This window comes from Ambystoma mexicanum, chromosome 1q, assembly GCF_040938575.1.
Source record: "Ambystoma mexicanum isolate Mex_15411 chromosome 1q, UKY_AmexF1_1, whole genome shotgun sequence".
NCBI classification, from domain to species: domain Eukaryota; kingdom Metazoa; phylum Chordata; class Amphibia; order Caudata; family Ambystomatidae; genus Ambystoma; species Ambystoma mexicanum.
In genome coordinates this window covers 999,105,449-999,127,073 of record NC_090922.1, presented here as the reverse complement: position 1 = coordinate 999,127,073, position 21,625 = coordinate 999,105,449, and the positions used below count along the sequence as shown (strand labels likewise).

Sequence of the window (21,625 nt, the reverse complement as noted above, 5' to 3'; positions counted from 1 at the left end):
TTTATTCGGTGAAGAAATCAAAAGGTGCCAGTCGAAGGACGATTCAGGATTTATGCCCCCTCTAATGATATTGTACAGGCAGAATTCCCAGTGGCTCTGAATCCCACCACCATATTGTGCAATATACCTGTTGATGCTACCCCCATTTCACTGTGGTGGATTTGACAAATGCCCTTTTCTCAGTGCCCTTGCATCCGGACTCGCAGTATCTCACTGTGTTTACGTTTGGCAGGAGCTGATTTCAACACACTAGGCTTCCACAAGGCTACTGTGAGTCCTAGAGCATTTTCAACCGAGCGTTACATGAGAATTTGGGCAACATTGTTGTCCCCAGTACCGTAATTCAATATGTCGATGATCTGCTGGTATGTAGCATTATGGAACACCAGTGCAGGGAGGACTCTATAGTTCTGTTACAATTGCTGGCTGATAAAGGGTATAAGGTGGACAGAACAGAATTGCAATATTGTCAGCAAGCGGTGGTGTATTTAGGACAGTTGATCTCAGTAAATGGTAAAAGAGTAACTCCAGAACACGCAGCGGCAGTGCGCGCTGCCTCCCCAGCCAGTGACGGTCAAGGACATGCAGACATTTCTTGGATTGCGTCATTATTGTAGAGCATAGATTTTTTAATACACGTCCTACACGAAACCATTGATCCAGGCCCTTAAAGCGGCACATGTACAAAAAAACCCTATTATTTCGACCAATGAAATGGTTACTAAATTTCAGGAGCTCAAAGATGTGATTTCTATTGCTCTGGGATTGGTTATTCCAGATTATACAAAAGAGTTATCTTTTCTCACATTCTGATGGTCAGATGATTACTGCTGTGTTGACACAGCACAATACTATGGGTCATAATCCTTTGGCGTATTACAGTGTCATGTTAGACATGCAAGGACAATTCCCATGCGAACAAGCATTGGCTGCTGGTGCCATCGCTATTGAGAAATCTGTGACTATCATCATGTGGTGCTCACTGACATTGTACATGGAGCACGCTGTCTTTGCAATATTAGAGAGGTCCAAATATACCTTAAACACGCAAAGGGCCTCTGCATATGCAGTGATTATCTCATGTCCGTCCATCCACATTGTTTGTTCCAAAACAGTGAATCCAGCTACCTTTTTGACTGAACCCATCACTGGCGATGAGGAGGTGCATGATTGTGTCACATATGAAGGTCCTGAAGATGACATCCCTAAGGCACGTGACCATGCTCTAGATGACGGAGAGGTATATTTTGTTGATTGTTCTTCAACTATTGACAGGTCAGTGGGATACTGGGGCAGCAGTGGTGCGTCTAATTAATGGAGAATATGAGATTGTTCTGCAGTGGAGGCTGCCAGTACATTATTCAGCACAGGCAGAGGAATTGATTGCTTTATTGAAGTGCTTCAGACACCACTGGAGTGCCACGTAACAATATATTCAGACTCAGCATATGTTACAACAACTGGTAATTCAGGGTGGTCGAGATGGCCGAGAAGAGAATTCCGTAGAGAAGATGGGTCACCGGTGCAACATTCAGCTTTGTTGGATTGACTGATTCATGCTTTTTTACAGCCTACACTTGTTGCAATTGTGAAGTGCGCAGCCCACACAAGTGGTGTGGACTTAGTTTCCCTTGCAAACGGAGCAGCAGACACTGCAGCAAAGCAGGCCGCTTACTTGCCAGTACCAGATACCAGTTCCTGAGCATCCAGCGCTTGTGAACATGCAGTTACAGTTGCAAGTTCCATATATTGCACTTTGAAATACAAGGACAGGTGCCACAAAGTGAGAGGTTGTTGTGGCAAAAAAGAGGGTGTGCAAAATCTTCAACTGATCTGGTGTGTAGACAGACAAGTACAGGGAAGGTCGGGATGTCCCAAACTTTGGCTTTAGTGGTGTTCGACCAACTTCATTACCCCGCCCACATAGCCAAACAGCATATTGCTGCAGACATTCAGGAGGATTGGTATGTGCCTAACATTCAAGAATTGCTATACATGTATATTTCCAACTGTGCAGTATGCCAGACATATAATACTGACAAACATTAAAAAAACGGAGAGGTCCGCTGCCACATCCAATTGGCCCATTTTGTGATTTAGATATAGATTTTGCAGACCTGGGAGAAAGGTGTCATTCTTTCCATTACTTAATTGTGGTAGTTTGTCCTTTTTCACATTGGATTGAGGCTGTTCTGTGTGCACATCCCGATGCCAAATCGACTGCCAAGTTCTTGGTGAGAGAAGTGTTTTTTCCAGGGGCAGGGGGGGGGATTGGGGTTTTGCAGCTCTTTTGGGAATAAGCCACAAGCTGTGTTCCATTTATCACCCTCAGGCCAACAGAGTTGTAGAGAGGATGAACGGTTTGCTCAAACGTAAATTGTCCAAACTGTGTGCTACACTGAAAAGGAACTGGGTGCATTGCCTCTCCTTGGCCTTTGTACAGTTTGAGGACCCAGCCCTGCAAGGACCATCACCTCTCCCCTCATGAGATTGTGAAGGGGAGACGTCTGCACGCGCCACTAACACCTCTATGTAGTGCTTAAGATGCTCACAGTGCTGCATCAATCCTAGGGGGATGAATTTCATTCATACTTAACTCAGTTAACAAAGTGTATTAAATACTTCTCTCTACCGATTGCTCCATGGCAGTCAGAAGAAATTGCCACAGCGCTGTACCAGAGTCTGCAAGCTCACCACCATTGCAATTGTTTCCAAAAGACAAAGTGTCTGTGAGAAACTTTGTTCCTATGTGGAGTGAACCTCGATAGAATGGTCTTTACATGGTGGCGTATGCTACTCCCCTTGCTGTTAAAGTGAAAGAACAGATATTGGGTATATTTGCTGTATGTTAGAAAAGCACCACAGGCTTTGCCTCCAACTTTGATTATTCTGACAGAGGTTTTAACTGATGCTATCGTCTGGTGATTTTGTTTTTAGTGTTCACAGCAATTATAATGTTATTGTAGTTTTTTCAATGTTTTTATTTTTAGCCTTCTGTTTTTTTAACTTGTTTTTATTGAACATTTTCATAGTACAACACAATAGGCGAACCCTCAACCACACCCTGCCAGGCAACACCCCAGCGTTCCCAATTCCCCCCTCCCCCGACAGCAGTCAACCTTCGTATGCCCTGTGACAACGCCTTGCCCCTTCTTTCATTTCCATACCCTGACTTCATATCAGATCCAATACAAAATGTCTATGTGGGCACCAATTGATGCGGAAGTCCTTCGGAAGAAACCCCAACACCAGGTCCCAATCGTCTTTGAACCTCCCCCAATCCTCCTGAATCGCGTAAGTCACCCATTCCAAGGATACATAATGCCATGTTCTTGCATTCCATTCATGCTCAGAGGGGACTTCCGGTTTCTTCCACTTCAAAGCTATTAAAGCTAGTGCCGCTATACTGACAATCAGATAGGCCCTGTGTTGAAGCTTCGTAGGTAACTTCTCCAGCATGGCCCCCATACCCATCATTGACTCAGCATAGTTCCTGTTAATGTGCTGTCCAAAAATAATCTTCATTGCCGCATTGACACTGTCCCAAAAGGATGTAATGACTGGGCGCACACACACCAAATGTGCCCCCAGGTGCCCTCTTTCCCACAACCCCTCCAGCATGGCCCGGACACCAAGGGGTAGATCTAGGCAGTTCGTCTGGGGTCATACGCCATTGCACCATTATCTTCACCCACATTTCCAGGATCTGCAGAGTCCTCTAGAGTGCCGGTATGTCTTTCCACATTTTTCACCACTGCTCCTCCGATATTGGTCCCCCGGGTCCCTCTCCCATCATTTCATATAACACCACTCTGGACAGATCCGGGGCTCGGAGAACAACTTCTAGAGTGCTGATATCATATGCTGGTCCCCAGTGTTGGTTGTCACATACTTTTCAAAGGGGGTGCGCTCCCTAATCACAGCTTGTCACTATCACCAACTTCTGATATCATCAGTTTAGAACAGCTCATAAAGAGGGAGTTTGAGACAAAAATATAATCTAAAGTTGATCTGAGTCGACTATTGGGCCATTTAAAGTGCTGCAGGATGTTGGCCTTAACATGACCGTTTAAAGGCACAAGATCCCACAACTTCAACATGTTCCTAAAGACCCCTCCTCGAGATAGAGCCTGTTGCAACTGTAAGGGTATACCTAATTACGCTCACACCAGAATACATACACCCCTCTTGGGAAATAAGGCCAAAAGTCTATCTTGTAAGGATAACAAGTTTAATCTTACAAAAATGAGGATGGTAGCAAAGGACTCTCCTGCCTGAACAGTCTTCTCCTATCCATCTTCCGTTACTTTCCTGCCAAAGTGGTTCCAGGCAGGGGTTTATAGTCCTGTCTTGCTGTAGTGGCGTCACTGGATACACGCCATAGCTTCATTCCAAACTGTCCTTCCATACAAGGGATGCTCCAAAGCCTTCTTTCCTTCATTGTCAGCGGTTTTGTCAGAACATGCTGCTCTACATTTTGCTAGCTTATGCAAGAAAACACTGTAGCTCATGCTTTCCTTCATGTTGCTACCTATGAACATTGTATGTATAAAAACATTTTCCAGTCATTCTCTCCATATTCCACTCATTCTACTCATGTTTTTATCTGGTCCTCTAATCTCCTTTACACCTTATACTTGTGTGCTGCCCGTGCTTGGCCCTAGTGACGAACCACCACGCAAGCACCTGTAGTCCATTTTTAGCACAAGCCACATTCTTTCTGGGAGGGAGGGGGAGTTTTTGACTCATACCACACTAAGATTTTACAATGCATAGGATCTGACATTACATATCTATCCAACTAATAGTTACTTGTGCTTTATATTTAAACAATAACTGCCTTTTTCAGTGCCTGCCCATGTCCTTCTTCAGTGCCTGTCCGTATGAGTATGTGATTATATCTGCATGAGAGAACTGTCCCACTGCCCTTCCTCCCTCCTAGTCCGTTATAGCGCCTAAAAGCGGTCTTACCTAACACTAAAGAGCTTGGGGGTGCGGGAAGACCCTGGTTCCTTCCCAACAAAGTTATGGGCAGGAAGGTTATTATATAAACATGGGTCCAGGCATTCACAAGTCAGCTAATTCAAAACGATTACCCACCCCGCACAGGTTAGTTGCCATTCTTCAAAGGTGTCAGTAAGTAGGGTAAACAATCCATCGACATTTTTTTGGGGATTCCAATACACATTTAGTAAAAGACAATTTATTTGTGCATCAGTCACATAATTTACCGAGCTCAGTTTAATCGCCAAGTTATCTGGAGATCCATCCTTCCAAGACTCAGCTGGTAGGCCTACACTGTTTCGTATTGCACAAATCTGACACCCAGCAGGTGTGCCCTTTTGTGCTAGTTTAAAGAAAACTATAAAACCATCAATAAGAGAGACATCAACCAACCACTTTTCTTGAAAGCACATGATGTAATAGGCCCTTCCGTTGAAATTGGAAATGGAATTCCTGAAAAGATGAGAATGGCCTTGGTTATTCCAAGACATGAGCTGGTCAATCTCTTGGACTAAATTTGGGAGCACCTTGTTAAGAGTTATTGGCAGGCAACGAAGGCATCACTGGCGACCAGACAGTGAATACTTTGGTGGAGGGCTCCACATTAATGGGAAATAAAACCTGCCTCTTAAAAGTCCCTACTGAGGGAAGTTGTATTTTTAGCGTAGCCCTAACATCCTTTAGAGCAAGAACAGCCTGAACCCTAGAGGCTGTATTTTGCTTTTCTACAATATATTTACAATCCAGATATTTAAATGTGCTACAACCCAATCATAGAAAAGATGGTCCAAAAAATAAAATGGTTGTAAACAAATTAGAGCTGAAGTGTAATATCACCAAGTCAGTCTGGGAGTCGGACATGAATTTAAGCTGCAATTAATCAGCTGAAGTGATTGATCGCAGCCAAGGAATTTCATACAGGAGCAACAACATGTTTTGCCTGTTGAAAGGAAGCAGATGATCACAAGGAAAAAGGCTTTCCAATTAAACTGTAAATTGACTCGGTTTCGGATTTTTCGAACTACAGGATCAGGAGTCAGCACTCTCTCTGATGCTTTTGCCTCTCTGGCTGAAAAGCCCAGAGATATTTAGAATTGAAAGAAGAAGAATGCCCCATCTGTCAAGGCGATTTAGCTAGTACTTCCGGGACCATCCTGATTCCAAAACCATGGAACCAGGATGAATCTTAAGTACAGCACTTTGGCATTGATTTAAATTCGATATCCGAAGTCATCTGGCTCCCATAGTCTTAAACAGTGAAGATGGAGAAGGCTCGAGATCAGTTCTAGACACACAGTGAAAATAGGAATGTCTGAGGGAGAATTATAAGTTGTTGCGTTTAACAGACACTCCCAGTTTCTCAATTAAAGCCACATTGAAGTTTTACTCCCGAGTCTTCAAACAACTGCTCCGTCAAAATGCTTAGACTGAGTTCAGAGACCTCATGAGTAGCAGCAGGAAGCGCAGGTTTCAGAAAATGTATTACTGAATTTTTCCCTTCCATAGGTTTCCCAGCTGCTTTCGATGCATTACAAGTTTTCCTCTTCGTTCTGGAGCAGGTTTTTAGCAGAGTTAACCTCATTGGTTGATTGATTATAGGGCTCCATTAAAGAGGAGCTCATATCTGGTGCAGTAAAGGCCTCATTTGCTATTAGAGCAAGTTTTAGTCTCCTGAGAAACGTTTGTGAACCTTTATTTTTGGATTTTGCAGGGTTCTTTGATTTTTTGACTTTTTGGCTTTAGATGAAACCTTCGATTGTGGAACCTCCACAATGTAGGAATTAGGGAATGTGTGCGAAACAAGGTTCTCAAATGGAGCCATTGTCTTAGCTAGTGTCTCACGGGGCTCAATTAATATTGATGACTCTTGAGCATTTTTTAAAGAGACACAGATGAGACCACATTCACAATTGGGTGAGCCGGTAGTGCAGGCATATTCCCTGTATTGTGGATATTGGATTTGGCAACCATATAACCCTCCAGGAAAGTCAATTTGGTAGCCACTGACACAATTAAGTTCTTTTGATCTTTAAAATCATAGTTTATAGTCTCAGTTTCACCAAGGAATTAAGAACGAATCCTAGTGTAAATAGTGCATATGGTGATTCCTGAGTCGAAGTACGAACATCCGGGTTTAGTTTGGGAGAATTAAATGGAGTCGGAGAGGGTTGATAGGAAAACGTGGAAGTTTCGAAAATGTTTTAGCTTTCTGAAGCACATAGGGAGGGAAAGATAGATAGGCGGTACTCTGAACCACCTTGGAACTCTTGTCATTATCTATTTTAGTGATTCGAGAGAACAATGTGGAGTAATAACTGACCAATGTGATGACGTGCATAAGCTTAAGAGGCAGGGGAAGTCACTCCATCTAAAAAAGGTCACATTTAATTGTCATAACCCCAAGGTGTTTATCATTACTAAATCACTCAGATAGTTACAACCACATTAAATGTCTTTTTTTAAAAAAAATATCCATGAACTATTCAGAGATTCTTGATGTTAAACATCTCTGGAATCACACGCATGTAGTAGTATAAGACATACAGGGGATCTACAATTCTACTCCTTTCAGGTAAGCGGATTCAGAGTGCACAATATTTTACCCATACTAACGGTGGTGTAATAGAATTTGTAAGTTTATTTTGCACATTCTTTAACGTCTAATTACTGAAACTAAAGACAGGTTCAGTCTATGGACTAGATGATATCTACACCTACTCCAAAAGGTATCTAATAATGAGTTCATTGTTTTTTTCAATGCAATTATAGCCATACTATAATAAGCTGAGTTACATTATAGCGATCCTTTGTTAATTTGTGATAGGTATCTATTGGACCTTCACTGAGTTATGTAAGGGTAACGTACCGGTACATTAATAAGAAACTCTTGGCAATCCATTAAGACCACTGATGTGAACACAGTGATTACATTTGTAATCCTCTATCATGGGCATGTGCTATTCAATGTTCTATATTAATCTAATAAGAAAAACTAAGATTGACAAATGTTCATTTTGCACGTATCCTCTAGACACCGAACATTTAACGCAAACATAGAATTCACAAGAAAAACTTTCCCTCAGTGATTAGCGGTAAGCGGTGTAACTTGGAGCAAGCCAAAATAGCGATACCAAGGAACACATCATTATTAGGGTATCAGAGAGAAAAAGTACAGCTGTACCGAGGAACAAAATGACATTGGGGAGCACCCAGAAAGAAATCCTATAGGGCTGTACATATGAGAAAACAAAATTTGAGTGGCCAAATACAAAGTCCCTTTAAAAAAGATCATGTCCATTTCAAAGATATTTGGTGACACAGCTTGTTTTTATGGCTATGAAGTCAGTGAACGAAAGGAATGTGCCAGATACAACCAAGAAATGCTCAACTCGGGTGCAATTCAGACAAGTATGTACCCTCTCGCCTATGAAAAATCTGTCGCATACAGATGATTCTACTGATTAATGGGACGTTATTTCCCAACACCTCATTAGGAAACTAACCGTGAAAGATTGCCATCTACAGCAAATGGAGGCCTACACTGTAAAATCAAACAAAACTAATATGCAGGGAAAAGCATCCTGGTTATCTTGCAGGGGGAGTATAACTCCGCAGAGAAAGCAGCCTAACAAATCTTTACACCTAATGGACAAATACTAGCCATTGGCTATTGAACCACAGGGATTACACCCTCGGAATTACCAAATTTGCCTTGAGAAAGACCCTCAGGGGTTGAAACATGTGTCGGCTGACCATCACCCACAAATTAATGTGTCTAGAATTTAATTTCAACCAAATTAAAACTCACAAGCAACAACTACAGCGGAAACGCTCGAGATCCCTCCTGAAACAAGGATCCATATACTTACCCTGCAAGATAACCAGGATGTTTTTCCCTATCATTTTCCCTTCTAAGAGGTTGACTCTTACAAACATGTGATCTTGCAGAAACAAGACCAAAACCAAGAGACCTATACACAGAGCTCAGCACAGGAGTGTTCACTATCTAGAACCCAGTCTCTCATTCTATACAAAACTAATATGTAATTTCATAAAAACGAAGAGGAGATGAAAAAGAAGATACTGACCTTGCCGAAGTGTAATGTGACCACTTTTGGAGACTGCAATCTTTGTGTTGTCAATCGAGCCAGGGGGTTCTAGAGAGAAAACAAAACATAGGTGGCATGCTTTCACTTCATCGGATTGGACTTTGAGCTGGACCAGGTTGGTCATCCAATATGTACCTCATTTTTGCTTAAAATTGTTACAACGTTTATAGTAAACATAGACTCAATTGTTTTTTCTTTTAAACTCTGTCTAGATAACACTTGATGCAAACATTTCCTTCACACCTAATGTTGCCATGGAAAGACAAAATACATATCAGGGTGTTGGTGACAGTAAACCAATACAACCGCAAATGACCATCATTAAACATGTCACTAGGTTTGCACTTTATAAATCAAATACGTACATAATGATTGAAAATAAGTCAGCTGCCATGAAGTTGTTTTGTTTGTCAGTTAATCTGTCAACTTTTAAAATAATATATTTTACAAACTGCTCGTTCGCATGGGATGGGTTGCTTCAATTAAAATTCCTCAGGTTTTACACAAAATTTAAACTACCTTCCATTCCTTATAATACACCTTTAGCTTCAGTGTTAACAGCAAGGCACATGGTAAATGTTTAAAAACAACATTCACAATAAAAGAGCATCTATCCTTTCTACTACACCAGTGACCTACATGAGAAACTACATGAGAAACTTTTTTTAAATTTTTTTTTATTTTTTTTACAGAAAATAAGCAGTGCTCCCTCGCAGGTGAAATCTCTCTCCGAATGAGAACTGATAATACTCTTTTCTGGAAAGAAAATCCCCTGTGAGGTCTAGGGCAGTTGGTCTGCCCTATGAAGTCTATGAAGTAAGAAAGAGGAGTGTTCACCTACTACAAAAACCAAACCACCAACAGGAGTCAAGAAAAAAGTGGTGAAGCACTTAAATCCCAAAAGGCTGAGTCACTTTTTACCAACCAGCTGAACTTAGGGCCTCATTACAAGTTTGGTGGTATTTTGGTGGTAAATCATTCACCGAAATACCACCAAACTGATATACTGTTACCGCCACTTGGTCCAGCAGGTTACAAGTGGTGGTAAGCAGTGTTAGTACCTATTTATTGGAGTCCATAGGACTCCATGTGGATTTCAGCACAATTACCAGCAGCGGTAATTCCACCGATTTAGCTGTTTTGGGGCGTTACGGCTGAGAAATTACCTTGTTCCTCCACCTTACCTCCAAACCCATAGTTCGGCGGTCCAGTAATGCAGGGGTAACTCAGTTATCATTGCATTACTACTGTTTTTCCAAACTCATAGTGAGGCCATTAGTCTTGAATTTCCACTTTGTGATCTCAGTTAAATGAAATCCTTTAGCTTTTCTGTTTGAGTAATGAAGACCCCTAGACGTCACCTTCAAGTTCTTAGTTGATCCCTCGGCTGTGACAGTCCGTAAGTGTGTGTTGGCGCGTGCAAAGTAACACTACTTTCAGCCCCACTAATAGGAGTGGTAAATGTGCAGTATAGAGGTATAGCATCAAATAAAGTATGAAGGTATTAAGACTAGGTCAACACGCGCATGTCATGGTCTAGTAACATTTTTTATTGTCCCTACGGGTCGGCCATGTTTTTTTAAGCCTAAGTGGTTCGATTTTAGAAAACTTTCCTATGGACCTTACCCGAGTTTTCGTCCATTAAACGCACGCGAAAACAGGCACCAGGGAGCCGCCATTTTGTGATAATCCTATCACTTGCCGCATCGCCCTGGCTGACCTGCTTCTGCGGCACTAAATCAATTCCCCCGCCCCTGAGCCTCTCATCAGCAGACTCGTACCGCCCATTTCCCAACGCCAAAGCACGTCTTGTGTCAACATTCGCAGCGCTTCAGCTAATGACATGTCGCCATGGAAATGGCAGGACGCCTCTTTCCTCAATAAGTATAAACAGACCGTTTCACAACACACAGCAGCAGATTTTCGATTCCATTCCTCTCTCTGTGTTACTTAGAGTATTTTGTGACTCGTTTCTGTGCTCTGGTCAGCTACCTTCGCCGCTTGTAGCCCGTGTGAACACCTGTACCATCTCGGTAAATTATTTTACTTTGTTTACCACACAATGGCTACAATAATGCCCTACATGTACGAGCCCGAATATACCGAGGAGGAACTACTGGAAATGGAAGCACGCGAAAACGATGGGGATTTGGACGGCAGTTGGCAGGACGAATCAACAGATGAAGAGCCTGGGCCTAGTCGCATGGACGCCGTCTCCACCTGGTGCACATGCAATCGGTGCGAGCTAATGCCCACCGAGGAGAACTGCTGCTGCCGAGAAAACTTGGGATGCCTGGCCTACATTTTAGAAGGCGAGCCACGACCGCAATGCATCACCGAGCTGCCAGACTTCAGGGGAGCCTGCTCACACGGGCCGTGTTGAGAATAATGATGGTGCTTATGCACGAACTTCGCGCAACTGTTCGTCCTCGTAATCCGAGTAACGAATAAGTATACTCTGCTTGTCATGCCATTCCTATTTCATGTTCTTCTACTATATCCAAAATTACATCTACATATCATTGTACCGCATGTAAGTCGTTCAATAGTGTGCATTGTCTAGATAGCATTTGTCCGTGCAGAATGCCATTAGTTACAAGAATTGTCATTGACAATAAACGATTAAAGTTATCTTGGTCATTTAAAAACAGTTTGTTTCATTCCTTTTCACAGGTGGTACAGGCTGGTGGCCTATCGTTCCTTTACATGGTGTAACGCTCACCTGATTCCCGTAGAGGCGCCGGTCTTGATTGGGCGTATACCGTATCTTCAAAGGTGATGTGTAACACACGGCTGGCTCTTTGGGCTGGACCTCTGTGCACTGTATGTCTGACTCGAAGGGTAAGATGTCTCCAGATAGAAAATATGGGATTAAGGAACTGGGTTATTGAATGTCTGTCTCTTCTTCCCTTTCTCTTCTCCTGTAGAACCCCAAAGGTTAACGCTCTCACCTTAGGCAAGTGAACGCCGTGCTCTCCATCTGCCTCGGGGCAGGGTGCTGTAACCAGTTTCTTCACTGGATAAGGGGAGCAGGCCTCTTGACTTCAGAGGACTGCTGTCCGTCGTTTACTGCACGAACGGTAAGTTTCGAGTAATTCTAATGTCTTTAAAGTCTTTAGTAATGATGTTTCTTGTTTTGCAGGGTTCCGGCGATGGCGGATGACGGGCTGAAGTGAGTTGAAGATGGAGCCCGTGTGATGAATAGAAGCGCCTGGAAGCACGTAAGTAAGCGCTTGTTGCCTGCTTCACGATGCGCTCTAACTGTCTTTTTATTTTGCAGGTACAAGTTCGGAGCGGCTGCAGGGTGCCGGATTACCCACTGGGTTAGATGTGGAAAGGAGTAATGGCACGTGAGTATTAAAGTTCCCCAATGTCTTTAAATGCACCTTGTTTTGTCTTTCAGATGCGGGATGCAGCGCCGAAGGCCTCTGGAGCGTGCGAAGAGTTGGTAAGCTTTTGTCTTTCAGATGCCGGAATGCAGTGTGAAGATCTCCGGAGCGCACGAAGAGTAGGTAAGCCTTTGTCTTTCAGATGCCGGAATGCAGCGCGAGGCGTTGGTGACAGCCGATGGACCAGGTAAGTGAAGAGCTGTCACTGAAGACCGTAATGCTAACCTGTTCTTTCTTGTCTTTATAGGTGTTGCTGAAGACTGGATTCAGGATGGTAACCCTTTTTCCTTAGGCCCAGGATCAGATGCAGAAGACACGATGAGCGTTCTGCTGCAGAGGATGCAGAATAACGCAAAGCAAGATTCATCCATCGGGTGTGGTTTAAATAGCCTCCTGTAGTGCTTAGGTGTCTCCTTCCACAGCCACGCCTAGGTAAGAAAAGAGTTCCTGCTTTCCAGAAGAGTTCCAGTGTTCTGAACCTAGGGAGTGGCTCCTGCCCCACCCAACAGGAAAAGTAGTTCCAAACAGAAGAGGATCAGAGGCTCAACTGGCAGGCAAGTAAGCAGCATGGTCTGCTGCAGGTAAGTCCACCCAAGCATTATGAGCCCGGTGCTTCCAGCGCTGGGACTGGGCATATTTATGAGCCTGGTGCCACTGGCGCCAGGACTGGGTCCAAAAGGTTCCAATTGGGACTGGTTGGCACTCGGAACCTGGGTTATGGATCTGCTTCCAAGGGAGTTGGGAAAACCCTGACCTTTTGGAAGCAGAGATCCTGACACATGGTGGCTCCACGGGAGGCTTGGACACCGCGTTCGAAGAGTGATACCCGCCTGTGCCGTTCGTGCCATAAGAGAAACGTTCCCGAGTGACAGCGGTCAGTACAGGGGATTTTCTCTCGCTGTGCTGCAACCTGACCTGTATAATCTTTAAAGTCTTGTATTGTTGTGTCATGAAAATAAGATACAAAATAAAACACCACATATATTTTAACAACGGTTGTTTCGATTTTTTTAAATGAATCAAGTGTGTCTCCATTCAAGGATGGAAGTCAGACATCTGTGCTCCGAATGGGTGAAGGTCTGGTCACTGTGAAGCAGGGTGGTCACTAACTAAGCTAACATAAAATATTCTCGATAATGCATGCACTAAATAACACTTGTTCAAAGTGTTTCAGTAGGTTGTCTCTAAAAAAGTCACATATATCTATACTAACAATTAACATTTGATTATACAGGCCTTAGGTTAAGGGTCTTGACCACTGTAATACACCGGTTGAAGTGTGGGTCTGTGCTCACAAGAATCTCTGGTATGTGGCATTTGTTATTGATAAGCAATGATATACTGCAGTAGGGGTCTAATGTTAATTCGGGATCTGCTAGGTGGGCATCATGTCGTGGTCAGTGGTCTGGCACTTGAAGAGAATACCTTGCAGGTACACAGGGTCACAATGGCAGTAAGTTTCCACTGGCGAGGGTGTGTGGGCAAGGACACGTTTATGGAGATGAACGAGCGATGTGCTTAGTTCAGGCTGGTTCACATGCAGGACAGTGATCTCAGAGGAAGAGTCATGCTCAGTGGTCCCATCTACGCGATTGTCAACCAAAGTTATCACATAAGGGCAAGGGGTGAACCCACTACTGGAGGCACTTGGTCCGAGTTTCTACTGAGAAGTAAAGCATGAGAGGGGCCATCTAGAGGGGCCCGATGGCCCCTCGTTCCCACACACTTATCTGCACGCCCACCGGCCCATCCATCCACCCCCCCCCCTATCAAAGGCAGTTCGCACCCGTGGATGAGCGCTGGCATGTGGGGCTGTCTGGGGCGCGAACGGCCAAGGTGCCAAACATGTACACTTCAAAAGGTATCTTATGCCCAGGGGCCATCGTTCACATGGTCTCCTCAGACCCCGTGTCTCCAGGCAGGCCTCCCCCAAGGCAGGCCGCCCCCCTGCAATCCACATAAGTGTGTCTCCATTCAGCAGTCTTCCTGTGCCTTATCTGCACGCCCCAGGCCCATACAGCCCACCCCCCTCTATCAAAGGCGGTTCGCGCCAGTGGATGCGCGCTGTCAGGGGCGCGAAAGGCCAAGGTGCCAAACAACATGTACACTTCAAAAGGTATCTTACGCCCAGGGGCCATCGTTCACATGGTCTCCTCAGACCCCGTGTCTCCAGGCAGGCCTCCCCTGAGGCAGGCCGCCCCCCTGCAATCCACATAAGTGTGTCTCCATTCAGCAGTCTTCCTGTGCCTTATCTGCACGCCCCAGGCCCATACAGCCCACCACCCTCTATCAAAGGCGGTTCGCGCCAGTGGATGCGCGCTGTCAGGGGCGCGAAAGGCCAAGGTGCCAAACAACATGTACACTTCAAAAGGTATCTTACGCCCAGGGGCCATCGTTCACATGGCCTCCTCAGACCCCGTGTCTCCAGCCAGGCCTCCCCTTGAAGCAGGCCGCCCCCCTAATACCACGACATACATACGTCATTCATTCACAAACACATCCCTGTTTCTAATACTTTATAAACCATTTGATATGTCTCATGAGAACATCTTTGTGCTTTGCAAGTCAACTCCTGAACGTGCTATCTGGCAACCACTGAGATCTACGCTAATCTACTTGTCGTCGTGCTATCCGTGAACTTCTGTGACCGCTTAGAGCAAACCCATCAGTGTGCTACCTGTGGCCACCCACCTATTCTCCTGCAACATACTGCTCTGCTTGCTGAATCCAACTGTTTGTTGGTCAAGGTAAGGCCATGTATCCTAGTCATATTTCGCAGATTTTTAAATTTCTATCTATTTGCGAGTAGAGTACACAATAGTGCTATGTTCATTGGTCTCATTGCTATTGACTTGAGTTTCCATTGCTATGCTATCAATAGATCTATTTATTTTCATCTTTGTCTATTGTCATCAAATTGGATCCTTCGGGGGTCCAGTCTATAATGTAAGCATGTTTCCTTCTCGTGCAAGACAGAACATCCAAGGGACGAGTCACATGTTCAGATTTTAGTCACATCATTTATACATTTCTGCAACTTATGCAAATACTTAGCCGCACATAATGAACTGGTATAGTTCCTGCGACCAAAACAAACCTTGCATTGATCATTGTATGATTCATTTACTTTTGTATCAAATATTTATTCATGAAGATTGTATAATAATGTCGATATTTACTTTTCAGATTTATCAACAATGCCTGCCTGTTCGATTAGCGGTTGCCCTTCGAAGACCCATGCGAAATCTGAAGGCACTACAATGCATGTATTCCCAAAAACTGTTGATTGAATAAGAGAATGGGTCAGACATTGCGGATATCCACTGGATGAGCTGGAAAGTAGAGTCCAACAAGTCTTACAGGACAAGAGGGGTGATCGATACCGCATCTGCAGCCGGCACTTTTCCTTGGACATGTACACAACATCTGGGGTAACAAAGAAGAATAAACGGCGAACGACACGGAAATTGATCGAAACCGCTATTCCCACTCTATTCGTCCACATTCCGCCACTGGTGAGTCAAGTGTCCGGATTTAGCTTTAGGCCTTGCGGTAGTGTGTAGGTAGCCGAATGGATTAATTGATATTGTAGGTGTTCTATCCCTTGTAATAATTTCGATATTGATATGAGTGTATAGTTTTTTGAATAATGACATTTATCATATATTCTTTTTCGATTTCATAACCCACAAACGCAATGTATATATATATGGGAACAGGGAACTGTGCTGTATTGAGCATTTTTCAAGTATTCTGTCGCCTTACATGGCTATTTTTAATATTGGCATTTCATTATCAATCATTAATTTACCTTTACAACTTCTTGACTATCCCTTGAATCTGAAGCAAGAACATTCTACATCCTTGACGTGGTCGCAGTTATCAACCACTTCTAGCGCGTATCAGGTAATCTTACTAGGCTAATCCGCTACATACTTGTTTTATGCATGTCAAGTAATAGTTTTATTCTATTGTGTAATTATTTTACCGAATGTTTGGTTAGTGCTTTCCAATTGATATACACCTTAGTTATCGTCCACTGGTGTTTGTTTTCAGTTATAATTAGTGTTATCCATACTAATGCAAGTACTGTCTTTCAGGGAGATGCTGAAGCGTCCTCCACATCTACAACATTTCTAGATGTTCTTCACTAGCAGGAGGTATGGATACTGACAGCTCCATCGAGCGTCATTATCAGAGCTGGAATTCTTGTTGTTTGATTGTTCTAAACAATGTTTCATTCGTGGTTAGCCGTTGATATGTACCTGTGCTGTCGACCCCAGGTGTGTGTTATGTTTTCACTATTGTAATCCTCACTAATGCAAGTACTATGTTTCAGGCAGTTGATGGAGCGTCAACCCCTGCACTTGATGCAGAGCCTGACATTCAAGTAATTCCAGGGGAAGTGGAAGCGGGACCATGCGTATACGAATCGGCGCAACAGCTTTCGGAAGTGCGCACTACATTTGCAACATCCATACATATTCTTCAGCAGCACGAGGTATGGATACTGACAGCTCCATCATGCGTGATCATATAACGTGATTCCATTTGCTATACTTTCTTGCCTATTAACGCAAGTGCTGTGTTTCAGGGAGACGACGAAGCTTCCACTACAATCACAACATCCAATTTAGATGATGCAGATGTAAATAAATCATAGAAATAAGTCGATGAAATGTGATCATATTTAGATTTTCCTTGATTGTTTTAGACAATGCATCATTTGTGGTTCTCTCTTTATATGTACCTGTGCGTTCGACCCCAAGTGTGCGTTATGTTTACAATATTGAAAACCATACTAATGCAAGTACTGTGTTTCAGGGAGACGACGGAGCTTCCACAACAATCACAACATCCCATTTTGATGATGCAGATGTAAAGGAATCGGAGAAATAAGTCGATTAAATCTGCATACTTATATTTTCGTTGATTGTTTTAGACAATGCATCATTTGTGGTTATCTCTTTATATGTACCTGTGCCGTCGACCCCAAGTGTGTGTTATGTTTCCAATATTGAAAACCATACTAATGCAAGTACTGTGTTTCAGATAGATGTGGATGCCTCCTCTCCAATACAACCATTCATGGCAGTCCATGCAGAGCCAGAGGTATGGATACTGACAGCTCCATCGAAATAGATCATCACTGGTCGAATACTTGTCGTTTGGCTATTGAGATGTACCTGTGTGTTCGTCCTCACGTGTGTTTTATGCTAACAATATTTTGATACATAGTAATGAAAGTACTATGTTTCAGGGAGACGATGGAGCATCATTCCGTGCTGTCTATGCGGATACAGAAAATATAGTCGTTGCAGCGCAAGAGGAAGGGAGGACATGCGGAAACTAATCGGAGCTACAGCGTGCAGATGTTGAAGGTCGAGTCAAAAAAGTTGCAAAGGAAAAAAAACAAAAAAAGGTTAGTTACAAACAGTTCATAATTTTAAAAAAATGTTTGTGCTGGGGACTATTTTATGTTTTTTCCAGTCAATTGGACTACACTTTATCTTGTGTTTAAAGTGAACATCCCTTTTCCAATCTCTCCTCCAGTTACCCGTGGGTGTCAGAACTATACATACACAGACAGTGAAGCGAATGAGAGATGTTGCTTGCCAGACCATGTACACTATGGAGGAACTATTAATTGAGGCGAGGCGTGTTCAGGCTCGAGATGCTCATGTCCAATGGCCAGAACATGAATTAACTGTGTTTGGAGAATACAGCAAAGTTGCATTGGACCATTGCTACAGTGCGACCGCACCACCACAAGAAGATGTTATTGAATGTATTGAAGATAGCTCTGAAGTAGTTGCAGATCAATTCACACAATCTACACCCGCCAAAAATTTGCCACCCAAAAACCTGTCGACATTGTTGTGTTCTCCCATCAATGTTGAAGTAATAGATGTCGAAATGACAGAGAATGAACCAGCCGCAGCATCCATCGACGCATCAGAACTTGATATCAGCGATATTACTTTCCAATGTGTTGAAATCTCCACAACGTCACAGGCCGAAACAACGTTGACGCAGGATGACAGACTAATGAAAGAGAGCAAATACATTGTATTCGACAGTTGTTTAATGGAAATTATAAGTATGCTGAAATGTGTGCATTCCATTAGAGGGAAAGTATGTGGGAAGCCATTGATTAATGTGACTCGTCAAATAAAAGGCAGTAACGTCAAAATAAATGCCGCCTGTAGATTAATTCATAGGTTCTCATGGTCTGCACAACTGATGCTGGGGAAACTGCCAGCAGGTAATCTACTGTGTGCAGCTGCATCACTTTAGTGGCTCCAGTTTTAGAAAGTTAGAGGCTTTCTTTCAGTTTGTGGGACTCCATTTCATTTCTAAAGCGCTGTACTACATATACCAACGTGATTATCTGTTTCCGGCCATTAGTGATGCTTGGAAAATTGAACAATTGTCTCTAGCAAGTACATTCGAAGGCAAACGATTCAGGCTAGCCGGCGATGGACAGTGCGACAGCCCTGGATTTTCTACTAAGTACTGCACCCACCACTTTCAGGACATGGATAGTAAGAAAATTGTGAGTTCGGTGGTCGTGCAGGTAACACGATGTACATCGTCAGTGGCCATGGAGCAACTAGGATTTATAAAATCAGTGGAATATCTACAATCAAGGGGAATGCACATCGACCTCATAGCCACGGACAGACACGTTTCAATTGCCAAGACAATGAGAGAGCAGTTCCCACATATTAATCATCAATTTGACGTATGGCATCTTGCTAAATCAATCAGTAAGAAAATCTCGGCTGCAGGAAAAAAAAAAGGTTTTGAAAGTATTTTGCAGTGGTCCCATTCTATCACCAACCATCTTTGGTGGAGCTCAAAAACTTGTGAAGGGTCAGTGGAAATGTTACTTGAAAAATGGCGGTCACTGATGCACCACTGTACCAACATTCACCGCTGGACAGCAAATCAACATTTCCACCAATGTGAACATGGCCCTTTGTCCCCAGAGGAGGCACGGAAGAAGAAGTGGTTGATTCCATCTTCACCGACGCACAAAGCCATTGAGAAGATTGTTTTCGACAAAACTCTATGAAGAGATTTGAGAGGACTGACAGAATTCTGTCACACAGGAGATTTGGAGGTTTTCCACAATATGTGCCTAAAGCGCTTGCATTTTAGCTTTCGGGGCATGAAACATTGCACTCTACTAGCGGTCATGGCCCATAACAGCAATGTCGGACGTGAACAATCTAGGACTAGGGGTAAAGTAAGGATGCCTCGCTACACTAAGGTGTTTTCAAAACGAAGTAAGCAATGGGTGATCAAACCAGTCTATGATGAAATGCAGTTCGACTTTGTGAAAGGCCTTATTGTTGCTGTGTTAGAGAAGCACAGATATGGAATTTTGGACGTTTCTGTGCAGAGCAGTGATCCATTGCCACCGAACATTGCGACTGTGCCATGCCCACCCGAAGCACAGCTGGTTGTGAAGTATTAAATCCCGGTTTAAATAATTGCAGTACGATTGTCTTTTTGTAAATAAATGTTATTGTACAGTGTACCTGTAACCCTAACCCCTACCTTCACCATCATGGGTGGCGAACAAGCTGGGTGTCATCTTTGAATTCTCTCTATTCACCTCATATATGTGTATGTATATATTTTTCTCATGTCTCATCTCATGTAAATGTAAATGCTGCGCACTGTTGCGCACTGTTAACGGAGGGGAGGCTTGCGTATTGCAAATAATAAAACAAACAAACAAACAATAAATCTCACTTTTAACTCAACTCCTGTGGTACTTTATACTTTCCCTGACCTTCCGCCAAAAATTAAATGTCTCAATTTGGGCTGCAAAGCTCGCAGACAACGGGGACAAAATTGGGGCACTTAGAACGCGCCAAGCGGGCCGTGGCATTTGGGAGAGAAGCCAGTTCGCATTTGCACATTGAGGCACACTACATAGAGGGATTCTAAACTTCAAGTTCTCACAGATGCCTTTACTACGTGATGTTGCAAATAAAGAATGCGAAGGACAGCGGCTTTGATTTTCAGCTCGCGCCCAGATGAGGCCCACAAGTTGCACTGGAAGTATAAGGGTCTATTGTTTTTTGACCTTGAGACAGGGACCATGCCGAAAGAACTACATTTGAAGGGGGTGCGCAATAACGTAAGAGACGATAAGGCAGAAAATTCAGAAACTAGACCGAGTTTCATTTTAGTTCAGTATACGAAAAATCGTCGTCAAGAGCACAGTCCGTTTTACAGACTGCATTACGAAGAGACACAATGGGAATTTCAAATATAATGTGAGTAAATCTTTACACGCTTTTATACCGGAATGAAGATTTAATGAATGGATGCATGAATAAATGAATGAATGAAGAGCTAGGAAAAGCAAGGAAAACGTGTTCGTAGTGGGCACATGGGCATGCAGGTCCACTGGTCTCACCAATCTCGGTCCTTGGCCCAGCCACTTTTCCCTGCACTGCCTACCTGCACTACGGGACTGTCTCTGTATCCTTCAGCCCCTTCTCCCGGCATTTATCTTGCACTTGCCACCAGCTGGCCCTATTTAATTTGTATTCAACTAACCATGTACAGCACTTTTACCACCCCTCCCCCCTTCACCATGCACAATCAGAAAGACACCTGGCCTAGTAGGATCGTTGTCTGTCTGCCCTTGTTGCGCCTTGAAACACTTGAGTATAGGCGCGTTACAAATGCCATATCATATATCATATCATTCCTCACGCATGTAGACTAACTGTCGTTTATCATTGTGTGTTGGCCTCGATTTATTTCGTTACTTTTCACATTGATTTTAGAGCCGAACATACTCCATTGAACTATCCTTGCAAGCAAATAGTTTCTGATCGGCTGCAATAAATAAAATGAGTAATATTAATGAAGATCGGCTGGCGAGACTAATTATAATTTTTTTGTTTTCATAACAGGTATTTGCTCCCCTTCTGCTACTGCCATCGGTTTGAGACACCAGCAGACGGTTTCTTCGTGAGACACCTGCAGCTTCGTGTGAACAACTGGAGCAAACTGACAATTTTATGGGACGATCGCCAAGGGCCCACATGCCCTTACGCTGTACTAGTGGCTAGAAGCAACATATCAACCTTTACG

At 43.4% G+C, this 21,625-nt stretch overlaps 1 protein-coding gene across 2 annotated transcripts in view; it reads right to left on the bottom strand.

Moving 5' to 3' along the window:
* Positions 1-21,625, bottom strand: part of USP33 (ubiquitin specific peptidase 33) — a 1,143,586-nt gene that overhangs the window by 46,392 nt on the left and 1,075,569 nt on the right. For both annotated transcript variants that reach the window (XM_069641664.1, XM_069641665.1), the window contains one exon: positions 9,093-9,161. In XM_069641664.1, the coding sequence (XP_069497765.1) occupies positions 9,093-9,161 (69 nt within the window). The remainder of the gene's footprint in view (positions 1-9,092; positions 9,162-21,625) is intronic.